This window comes from Centrocercus urophasianus, unplaced genomic scaffold (assembly GCF_019232065.1).
Source record: "Centrocercus urophasianus isolate 14NV4802_14NV808 unplaced genomic scaffold, USGS_Curo_1.0 seq_2, whole genome shotgun sequence".
NCBI lineage: Eukaryota > Metazoa > Chordata > Aves > Galliformes > Phasianidae > Centrocercus > Centrocercus urophasianus.
The window spans coordinates 8,730,135-8,742,729 of NW_024884755.1; the positions used below are offsets into that span (position 1 = coordinate 8,730,135).

The following is a 12,595-nucleotide window of genomic DNA, read 5'->3' on the forward strand; positions in this document are numbered from 1 at the left end:
TGTTTGTGAGAAGGAACATACTGAAGCTTCCATGGCTGTGAACTGATATAACTTTAACTCTGGTTAGGAATATGATGGGCTGCCAACAGTCTCACGTCGTATTCCCAGAGAATATATGGACCCAGGAACAGCATAAATACACAACACCAGTCAAAACATGGAATGATTGGAGTACAATGAAATTTCAAGCAGTGCCAAGGACAAGCTGACAATTTTCTGGAGACAGTAACTGACAAGCAGTGAAGATTTCTACTAAAGAAATGCACTGTGCTGGTCTGAAAGAGAGAACAAAAGATGCTCAAACAGAAATAGTGAAGTCTGATTTCTTCTGTTGCAGAGCAGATACGTGAGAGCAAACATACTCAGAGAGAAGGAAGAGAATATTTAGAGAATCAAGCAAAAGTGAAAGTTGGTTTCCCTTTGCAAAAACTTTCCAAGAAAAAGTGCAGCCTGTTTCTTCAAAGACACTGGAAAGAATGCAGTAATGGAGGCTGCAAAGCACACCTCTAGTCAGCCCAGAGCAGGGGCAGAGAAGTCCACACATCTGAAAGGCTGGACAGAGGAATGAGAGATTCAGTTAAGCAATAGAACATCCAGGAGACACACTTTTAGAGGGAGATCAATCCCATGGATGTAAGTGTGTGTACATGGACAGGTTTGTAACTGAGGCCCAAATTCACTAGAATAAGCATCAGAAAAGAAACTGTCAGTTGTACTGGGTGCTGATGTGATCAAAGACAAAAATCAATGTGTGTGAAGGTAAACCTCACTTATTACGGAGTGACAATATATTGAGTCAGAAATGGTTTAAGAGAACTCCGTGGCCTTTTGGGGCTTGGTTTTCAGATAGATTGATCCTCTGAATGCTAAAGTAATGAAGAAGTATTTTGCAAAACACAAAAGAACAACACACAGAAGAACCTAGACCAATAAAATTACATTCAGCAACTACTCTCCCCCCACATCTCACTTTATCTGCTTTCTTTTACACTTTTTTCCCTGTTTTTTCCTTTGTTTTTAGTTAATACTCAAAAATTATAGAACCTGGAAAAGGAAGCAGAAACATCTGTCAATAATGTCGGTGATTTCCCTGTGCTCTGCTCAGGATTATCTGAATACCTTCTCCTTTGAGAGATGATCTCAACAGTAGCACAAGGGAATCTTTTCTCTTGGAAAAGCAAGTACGTCTCCCCAAAAAACATTTTACATGGACAAAGGAAGACAAGAAAGAGGAGCAGAATAGAAAGATGGAAAAAAAAATGCAGCAGAGAGATGCACTTCTAAGACAATCAAGAGTGGGATATAATAGATATTGAGAAGGAAACTGGGAAATTTTTGCAAATCTTTTGTTATGATAAACAAGACAAACACAGAATTACACAAGTGATTAGGCTTTCTGTAGTATTTACCATAGCTCTTAAAGATAAAAAACTAAGGCTGAAACCTCTGAGAGTATAATTCTTGCATGTTAGATTTTCAATCCCTGAAAAGATCACGGGTGCTGCCTATGATAGTTTCCATATTATTAATACAAAAATGTATTTGAAGAACTACATCTATGGTCAGTCAGTTAGTGCAGAAAAAGGTTTGCATCATTAGTTGCCAAGCAACCTCCACCTATTAAAATAACCATCCAATGCATTTAATGCTAGATTAATTAATGGGAGAATGCAATTAATACTTTCCAAGGAAACAGATGGAGACAAACCACTGGCCAACTACTAATCACATGTCCTCTGCAAATCAGAAACAGAGGATGGTGGAAACATTTATCATTGCTCTGTTGGACATTTGCTCAGAGAAGAGTGATACTCTTTGTTAAGATAATTAATAAGCACATGTTTTCTTTAAACATCTGAGGTATCTCCCTGAAAGCAAGGGTGCAGGATTGGGATAATAAGATGTGTTGCCCCTAAAAAACAGATCGTACCACACCTCTGAACCAACTTGATTTAAAGCAGGCACAGAATTGAAAATCTTTCATGACTTAACATCTAGCAGAACTGCCTGCAGATGGACACATATCTATATCTGAAACCAGTGCTGCATCAGACCACAGCATGGCTGGGGCAATGCAGAAAGCACTTCACAACACATCCTGAAAATCACAACCAAAAGACAAAAGAACACACTATCAGCAACAAAAGAAAACAAGTCATAGCTAAATACATCTTGCATGAAGGAGTTTCCCATGTCAATTTCAACTCAAACACTTCTGACTATCCTTTCCCCATTGTGCCTCATTTTTCTGAGGCTAAGAATACTACTGGATTCCAAATAGATTGAGATAAAGGAAATATTTTCTTACCAATTGGTACCTGAATGTACTTGGGCTCTCACAAGGACTAGTATCCAAATTTGACTTTTAAGTATCAGGAGACAAGATTACATTCCTTTGCTAAGACACATTCATGGTTCAGAGTCTTGTGCAAGGTAAAACCAAAAATCTCAAGCTAGATGTTATCTCTACAATCTGTCTCTTTTTAAAGCAAGTACCTCCCTTTTGGTGAGTTTCACATTTATAGATACTCCCGGGACTGCAGCCACATACCTTATATGACTTGTAATTGTCCATCTTGATAGGTGTTAAAACCGAAGGCACAGAGCTAAGTGCAAGCTGTAGCTTTTCCCAAAGTCACAGAATGACTCAGGCAAAATTCTGCCCCTCCTGGAGCCATGTTGCAAGTTAACTCAAATACACTTCTACACAAACCACAGTCTTAGCTACCTATGCAGACACAGAGAGACCACTGCTTCACAAATCTTTTGGTACTTTTTTCTAACTGAACTTACACCTCTCTAAAGTGCTTAGGCTTTTCCATGAATCATTCATCAAAATAACTGCCTTGCCACAGAGCATCAGGAGCTACTGCCAGCTCCATTTATGGCCTGGAAACCACCAAACATTCAGGTGGCCATGAATTCAATCTGAACACAGGGTCTGAGTTGAGGATGAGTAACAGTCGTAGTTATGCAAGTTTGGGGCACCCAGCTCTCACGCTCCAGGCCACAGGGGTCGGCAAGGAATGTTCCCACATGCACAGTGCTGAATCATCCGCCAGTTTGTCTTCCCCCAAGCACCAGGTATTAACCAATGGCTCTGACAGGATTACAGACCAAAAATCCCAAAATTCCAGCCTGCTCTGGTCTGACAGTACGTGGTTAAAAAATTGCAGAGGAAAGCGTGCAATGACGTGAACTACCCAGCAGACTTTCACTGCTCAGCTTTGTACCCCTCAAAGCAGTATTCTTTAGCTTCTCTGCCTTCAGTGTTCTCACTGTGTTCCTCTGTGCTCAGAATAGTTGCACAAAACAGTGGTAGTCAGATGAACAGATATTGAAACTGAGTCACCCAGAATTTAGCCATGAAGCACTAAGGAGTTAAAAGGCAACAACATGCACACACAAATTCATACCACCATGATTACCAACCCTATAGTAAGCAGACAAAGTACACCTCAGACTTGACACTGAATTTTATTTTACATGAACATGACTTTCACAGAGAATCTAACTGAAGACTGAAGCAAACATTGGCAACATGCAATTTTGATGCAGTGACTCATGCTAGACTTATAAATATGTGCGGACAGAACAAATTTGAACTGGAAACAAACCTTCCACCAGGATTTTTATTTTATTAAAAACACAGCACAGCATCTAACCACCAAAACTCATCAACTGCTGATAAATTTACGCTGAGGGGAAATATCCCCAAAGGGAAACATCCTTTAGGATGCTCTGTGCCTTACTACCACCAAGAGCAAACAAAAGTTCAACTCCAGGCAGCAAACATGGAAAAGAACTTTTCTAATGTCACAAGGAACTTGTACAAGTAGGGACACAACCAGCTTCCTACTAATAGACATTTACATACAGCAGGACTCAGTGGCCTCAATAAGAAGGCAGTTGTTGCCTCTGAGATGTAATACAAGTCTATAGTCAAGCTGCAAATACAACTATGAACGGATTCCTCTCTTACACTATTTGGAGGGCAGAGGCTAATACAGTACAGCACATCATACCTTCAGGGCAACAATACCTGCTGCTACAGTTGGTCCTCTTGGGCCTTTTAGAATGAATGTGCTGACAGCTTTCACTGTGATCTCTAAGAGATGCTTGAACCAATGAGTTTTGTACAGTCTGGACAAAGGCTAGAGGCTGAGGCAGCAGCAGCACTGCCAGTAAGCAGCTGAACTGTGATACCTTTATGTTCCATCCCTTGAAATGAAATAGCTGTACAAAAAACCCAGTACTCCACACTAATCAATACCTACTAGGTAAGAAATGAGCTTCACACCTTTGGGATTATACAGTTTGCTTTAGGTTTCTGATTGATCCTGCAGTGATTTCCTGTGCCTTAACACCAGTGGCAAAAGCACAAATTAAAGATGAATGGCATGCTCAAACATTTTCCTTCATCAAGAACAGAATATGTCCCTGTTTTCCATGGCAAAATACATTAGAGCCTGGAGACTTGAAATCCCCCAGACTCTGCAAAGCTCACTTGCTACCACCTTCTATTACTCTGAAAGAAACAAAAACCAAATTGATGTTTCTTCAGAGTAGAGATTTATTTTACTGTAGTGCCTACAGCCAGTTGCACTGGAATAAAATATTCAGCCTGAAAAGATGCTATGGATGCAAATGTAACTTGAACACTATTGTGCCCCCTGAAGCCTGGAGGTAACAGGTAAGTTATTTTCTCCAAGAAGTAACAAACAGAGCCCATTAATTCCTCCAACCAATCACCTGCACTTACAGCACACAAGAGATCTGACATTATTGCAATTATCCTCCAAGACATCCTGTCATGCTCTGAAATACTATCAAGAGAGACCAGACAATGAGCTTTTCAGGCATACATTTTTTAGCAAAATTTGCAACTGAACTCTTGCCAATGAAGATCTTACACTTAACAGACGAGACAGTATATGCTGTTGCCTAAATTAATCTATTATCTACGATTCAGAAAAGCATACATATGAGTAACTGACATGTGCTTACATATAAGGATTTTGCTGAATCAAGGCCTAAAAGAGGTTTCAATGGCATTACAGCTAACAGGGAATTTAATCTACTGTTAAAAAGCATCCTAACAAACATCCTTCGATTGTTTTCTGTAAGAGACTGTGATGAAGATATATGTTAACCAGCAAAACCGGACAGCTTGAACTTTTACATTGCCTGAAAAGAATTCTCTGACCTTTGAAAACTACCCATCTGAGGAACATGGCTTGTCACAAAAGGCAATTGGTATTTACAAAGAGAAATAAAAATGTTACCGAAAAAGTTCTGAGATGCTGACGTTGTTCAGGTACATATGTTAGGCTCAAATACCTAAAACTCACTGATGCATTTCTGCCTCTCTAATGTGTTCATTTTATTTTAAAACAGAATGTCTCTGCCTGCTGGATCATTGACTTTTCCTTTCCATTCTTCCTCTGATCTCTACTCACTAGAAACTTTTCAAACAATTCTGAATCAGTACTATCAAGTCCTGCCCCAAAGTTCCTAGAAACAAGAAAGACAATGAAGAGACTTACCATATAAGCATATTAACAAAAATGTCTACAGGAGACAAATCACCACTTCTTTCCTGTTTATCTACTACATTTCTGAAGTATTTCCTAACCTTTCTGCATTCATGATCAGAAGAGATAAGCAGGAGGGCTTCAGAAGAGTCCCAAGAGTCTATATCTGCATAACTGCTCACACTTCTGCTTCTGTGTCAAGGGCATGGACAGTACTGGCCAGAAGAATTAATTCATAATGTACGACCTCTTGCCTAAAAAAGGTCCTTAATTATTACCCAGGTACATATGTACTAAAGCTTAACTTAAGACACTTTCCAAAGGGACATTTGGTCTTAATCTGCAAACAGAAGACAGAGAATCTGCCACTTCTCTGCTGTTCTGTTCCAGTGATTAATGATCTTCATTGTATAAAGACTGTCTTTGATTCCCTATTTGAATCGCCTTGAGATCTGTCTTGTGTTTGCATCTCATACATATGAAACCACTTTTTAATGCTGTTTCCTGGAAAAAGTTGATCACGAGCTCCAGCCAAGTCACATACCCCTGCCCCCACTATTTCTGATACTCAAAATACATTGGGCTCTAGTGATCATCTTTTCTCTAGTCTTTCATCATCCACATAATTCCTTCCAGATCCTTTCCAGTTTCTTCTCTGCTTTCTGGAGGTGTGCATCAAAACTAGAGCACAGAAGTCTAAACTGGGTATTACTGATGATATGGTAAAATGAACTCCCTGTTCATAAACTCCAGCACTGTGAGCAGTTTGTGTTCAGTTGCTCATACAAGATATCCGGTAAAGCTGTGTAAACAGCACGCTCCAGGATGCATCTCCCACAGATTTGACCAGGATGCTTCATTCCTAAGGTCTGGATCTAGTGCATGTGATGCCCCAAATCAAGCGTGCAGCTGAAAAACTAATGCAACATCCTCTCTCTAGCTGTGTTCACTTTGATACTATTTAGGGGCTGAGTTGAGAGGGAAGGCTCTGCTTTTGTCTCATGTTTGCAGGCAACTGAATATAAATTTTCATCAAGTATTTCACCTGTACTTAGACCTGCTGCTGCATTAACAGCACAGACACTTTTTCAGTGCCTAACATCAGAAAGGCCCAGACTACTCCCGTTTCGATAGGTTGTATCAGAAGCTGCAGGCAAAATCAAATCCCAGCACTTCTTGCTTGTGAAGTATCCTAGGAGATGGCATCTGGGCTCTCCAGCCCACCAACAGTACAGCAAGAAGCTCAGATGGCAACTGTTTTCTTACACATATGGGCATGACTGACTCATGGAAAGTTGTACGAATCACGAAATTCTACAGCACAGCAGGGTGAGGCAAAACCACACTCTGAAAGGACATGTCTCAAATCGCCCTCTGTTAGATGTACACTGGCCACACACACCTCACAGAATGGTCACAAAAGCTTGCTGTGCTTTTGGATAATTAAGCTGGGAGTGTGTTTTGCTGTTAATACACTCCTCAGCCCTTACATATATTCTTCTGCGGAACAAAGGTACTTGCGTACTGACACCTGTGGTGACAAACGTGCATCTTAACTATTTAAATAAAAAGCCTGTCCCAAAGAGGAAGCTGGAACTCACCCATGCAATTAGGTTAGGTTAATGCTGGCGATGAGTGAATAGATATTATCCACTATCATATTTTGTAATCCTCTGCTAAGTGGGATGCTAGAGCATTTCATTCACTCTGAGAGCCAACAAGACAGCTACTTATTCAATGTCAGACTTGAACAAGTCATAAGCAATCTCCTCAGTGTTGAGACAAGTTTATTGTAGAGACTGGTAATAGTCCAGAGTGATTTATACAGATCACCGAGTCCTACATTCAGGTTGTAGGTTTCTTTAAACAAATATTTACTTACCTGTAGAAACCTCAGGAAAAAAGACAACACTTCTCCTTTCAGATGTAAACTTCACAATGGTTCTTTTCATTACCAATAATCCTTTCCTCTCTTTCTCTAATCATTAATAATTATTTTAATAAACAATTTACACTCAGCATATTTTATTCAATCTTTTGCTGTATGTATGTGTCACAACAAGATATTGATCTGGATATGGAATACTAGCAACAAAATAAAAAATTATAATAAAAAAAAAGCATAGATATATCAAGGAAAACTACCTGACTCCAGAAAATGAGCTATCATCCCTCCCTTGAACTTGGTAAGAATTTGTGAGCACACAGCAGTTTCAAACAAGACACCGAGGAAGCTTCCATTCAAAGTGCTTCACCCAGAGGGCAGTGAGACATGGCACAAACTGCCCAGAGAAGCTGTGGATGCCCTATCCCTGAAGGCTTTCAAGGCCAGACTGGATAAGACCATGGGCAGTGTGACCTAATGGGTGGCAAGCCTGCCATTGGCAGAGCATCAGCACCAGACAAGCTTTAACATCCCTTCCAACCCAAGCCATCTTATGATTCCACAATACCTAGCTTCAAACAAACACAGTTGAAAGTGCTGTCTTGAATTTTCTGAAGCCTGTTATCCCTGGCAAAGCCACGACTTCCTCAGATGAAATACTAAATGCATCACTTTTACACGCATTCAGATTTAAAGAGAAACCTGAAGAATTTCTAAGAGTAGTAAGCAGACAGTGATTTACATACAGTTCTCCTTTACAAAAGAGAAATATTGTGTAAGGTGTATCAGCTTGTGATTTCTATTTGTTTTTATCACATTTAAGCAAAGCAAAAACTGAGCACTACAAAAACACAGAAGCAATTAATATATATATGCTTGATTGGAGTTACATTTACAAATATTGAGGCAAAATGGCTTTGGCTATACAAATTTTATCTTTTTTTTTTTCCCTGTAAAAATACACATTACAGTTTCATAAACAAGTGATTTAAAGCTCATAGTGCTTATAAAAGCCAAGCTGAAGCCATTTTGCAAATGTAACCTTTAAAACAACCAAATACTACTTTTTGGGACTGGTGCTTAAGAATAACACCATTGAAAACTTACAAATTAAAAATTAAATTTAAAAAAATGAACTTCTGAAGCTGGAGTCTCACATAGGAATTTTGCCTCAGGAAACAAGCAAGATGAAGTTTGCATGCTGGCTGCTAGAGCAACACAAAATTACAAAAGGAAGCCACTTAGTAAGGCTGCAGAAGGTCTGACTTACCACAAGAGCAACACGTGAAGCAGTTGGTATGATAGAGGTTACCCATTGCTTGGCAAGCCTGGCTCGCTCCATACACACCTTTTCCACATTTTATACAAATACCTACAAAGAAGAAACAGAACGAATGTTAGAATTCTTTTCAGATCCTAAAATTAGCTCTGGGCCATTGAATCACAGCACTCACGGTACCCCCAAATCAATGAGTTCCTCCACATCATTAGACTCAAATATGCAAGTCAGCAGCAGACAGTTAGTATGAAATAAATACACTGTAATGAACCTAAAATAAAAGGGTTGGAGCAGGCCTCTGCTGGCAATTCAACATATGGAGACTGAGACTAGCTAAAGACAGAAATTTTGTTCACTAAACAATCTAGTAAGACCTTGACCATTTTACATTCAATGATCACGAATGACAATAATCACATCTAAAATGAAGTATTTTCTCTTTGCCTCTCTCCAGGAGCACAAACCATCAGAAATGCTGATTCAGGTGGAAGCAAACACAGGGAAACAGGCCTTATTAGTTGCATTTAATAACTGTTTAACTGTCCACAATTAGTAATACGCAACCTAAAACATAACCTGGGAGCTTACAAAACAGAAGAGCAAAGCTTCCACCTTTCTTATGATCTAAGGGCAAAAACTCTGGCTAGCAGTGGGGCAGAAATTCACCTTTAGTGCCTAAAACCTGCTCTTGGTGAAGCTGGGGATGTTTCTCATATATAGCCTGTATAAGATGGAAGTACAAAGAAGCACAGTGCCAGCAAACTCAGCTGTCAGTCTCACACAGCGCAGGCTCACTATGAAGCAGAAATGGAACGCTCACAAATCTGTATCCTTCTTCCATGTACTCCACAGAACTGATTAAGTTCATCTGAGATGATCACTGATCTCTGACTGGAGCTGTACAGAGCATCTCAAAACTTTGAATTTGGAAACACTACAGTAGAAAATAGAAATTGAGTTTTCTACCTTGCACAACTTTGTAAGGAAGTTGTGATCCATGGACTGTTTGAGGCCCTCTTTCTACAAATGCACATACAAGCTCAGCATTACTAGCATCAACAAAGCTGCTAATGTACTTGAAAGCCTAGGAACTCAAGAACCATGAAACCAAGCTTTAACCACACAGAATTTTTCCCTGTTACGGTACGAGCATTTTAATTTGTACACACATGCACACACAAAAAAATATAAATGCAACCTGCTCAGAGAAAATTAGTATATTACGAATTAGTAGAAACTTACATAGCAGGAAAAAAAAAGGTTAACAAATCATTTGGTGTTTCAGTTCCCCTCCCATAGGTTTTATACACTTCCAGCATATGAACTGGAAAAGACAAAAAATGCCACCTGCCTCTGGCAGATAGCAGCAAGGAGATGAGCAAAGCTGGCAGAAGAGCAGGACCCATCAACACAGCTGAGATTTAACCAGATCTCTCAGTAAAGAAACAATCAAACAACACAACAACCCAGAAATATTAAGTCCCTTAAGCTACTCAAGACTTTAAACTCCACTTCTGAAACTGAACTGTGCATCTGTATGGACTGTGTAGTATGAACTGTTTAAAAAGAGATATTTGAAAAAAAAAGCAACTTTCTATGCTACTAATCCAAATACTAAAATGGGAAGACCTTCCATAAGTTATGGGTTTCTTGGTGATTCCACATTTAACTACCTCTTTTCAAATCATGAAAAGAGATGAGCTTTTCATTCATCTTGTTCAACAATGCTGTAGTTTTGCACCATGAGAATATCTATCAATTAAGTGAAATTATAAACTTAGAGAAACCAGCAAATCTATTAACTTTTTTAAACTAGTAGTTTAAAAAAAATCTTGAACTTGAGTTTTGTGTTTCAATTAAGCAGGAACTATGGTATTTAATATTATTAAAGCTAATATCCTTAGGTAAACCTACAATACTGAACCAGATGCCACCTGTATCCATCAGTTCACTGTACTGCTGGTCCTTCCTTAGACAAGCTCAGTTCAGATACAGAAAATGGAAACTTCAGCATATCTGTTGTCTTATCCAAGGCTGTTACATCTATTTATTTATGCATAGACAAAAGTTATGAAAAAAGTCTGCTATTAGCCACAAGTTAATGGTTAATTGCTGATAAAAGACCACTACTGATTATTGAGGACACTGATCAGAAAACAGGTCTGTCAGCCAGCAGCTGCAGGAGGAGCTAGCAGCAACAGCACTGCAACCAACGGCAGCCACAGCAACTCCCAAACCTGCTTGTTTCACCACAGCCTACAAGACCCAAAATAACTGCTGTCCTTCGTGGCCTTTGGGGCAGAAGGCCTGCACACACAGCAAAGAAAGCAACTGTTTCAGAAATCAGAAGTCTTCTAACTTCAGCATAAGGCTGTTGTACCATATTTCAGTTTAACTCCACGTAGAGGAGCCAGAAGAGAGCCCATGAGAGCTCCCCAGCTGCACTCTTTTTTCCCATCTCTTCATGCCAACTGTGCACCTGAGGTGGATGGCTAACACTAGCCTGACTGTGAGGTCACACATCTTTTTCTTTTTATGCATTCCTGTTTATCCAAAGAATAACAGAAATCCAGCCTGTAGTTCTGATGTTACCATCAATGAGCTCTCATATTCTCTACTACAGCCATGAACTGCTCTGATAAATGAAGATATTGCCTAATTTATTTGAACCATCAGAAGCAAAAGGATCTACTGTACATGTTAATATTAGTCTCTGCAGCAAGTGATTAGTTAAGAGCAGCTGTCACTTTGTTACCTTACATTCTCTGAAAGAACAGTCATTAGCTCCAGGAATGAATGACCACAGAGACCATCAGCATGCTAAAAAGGCATATGTGTAATTCCAAAAGTGTATTTTGGAAAGTATATATGCAGCTGTGGTGCGAGCACAGTGTGAGCTCATGACTGCCTTGGAAAAGCACCAATCACATGGTTGTTCCACCATGTTTTCCACCAGTCACAGCCCAGATTGCACGCTGCAAGCTTGTGTAAGCCCCAACATAACAGCTACATCATTTTTTCTTTTTCCAGATTTCATTTCAAAACTTGTTAAACTGCCTATGAAGAATGCACTGTTACAGAGCAAGCAGATCTCATTTCTGACTCCTCACTTTACCCGACTCCAGGTCAACTGTTTCAGCTTTCATTCAATTCCTTGTCCCTCCCAACACCTCTACACCAAGCTTCCAACTGTACCTCCAGTTTTTCAACACATTAATGACTGCATTTTCACCCAGGTCCAAAGCTCTCCTACAGAGCTTGTCTCCTTCTTCAGGTAGGAAAAGATGTTACCAGATGTTGTGTATAGGCTCAAAGTCTGCATGAAGTCTCCCTCAGAAGCAGCACGATTCTGCATCCTTCCTTAGCTAAGGTAAAACAATGTTTGCAGCTTTACACAGCATTTGATAGAACTGGGGGGAGAAACCACTGAAAAACATGCTCTGTGGACCTCAGCTGAAGTCCTATATTAAAAGCAATGCTGGAAAGAGAATGAGCCCCCTGAGAGGCTGCCAGAGTTAGCTGCAGCATGCTGCCAGCACTCCCCACACTTTAACCAGCCCACTTATCGAGCTTGACAGTCAGTCACAATGGCATCTCCAGGTGCAGCCAGGACTGCACAGCAACAGAGTTATCAGAAAAGCAATGTTCCCCAGCTAACATGTGTATTAGTAAAATCCTAGTACAAGCATCACAAGAAAATAGAAAAACTGTTATCAGCCTAGATATGTATTTTCTGTCACAGTCTGTTTTTGGCTTAGACCCAAGAGATCAAAGCACAGTGTAACAAAGCTACCAGCATCTACCTAGAGAAGACTTTAAAGCTAAGTGAAACTTGCTGTAGCACTCCTGCAGTAAGGTCAGTTTGGGTCCTGTACATCCAGTTCTGGGATGATCTCT

The 12,595-nt window shown here is 39.9% G+C and overlaps 1 protein-coding gene across 2 annotated transcripts in view; it reads right to left on the minus strand.

Annotated features, from left to right (window-relative positions):
* Window positions 1-12,595, minus strand: part of LOC122161896 (WT1 interacting protein) — a 75,372-nt gene that overhangs the window by 39,295 nt on the left and 23,482 nt on the right. For both annotated transcript variants that reach the window (XM_042821655.1, XM_042821654.1), the window contains exon 2: window positions 8,690-8,791. In XM_042821655.1, the coding sequence (XP_042677589.1) occupies window positions 8,690-8,791 (102 nt within the window). The remainder of the gene's footprint in view (window positions 1-8,689; window positions 8,792-12,595) is intronic.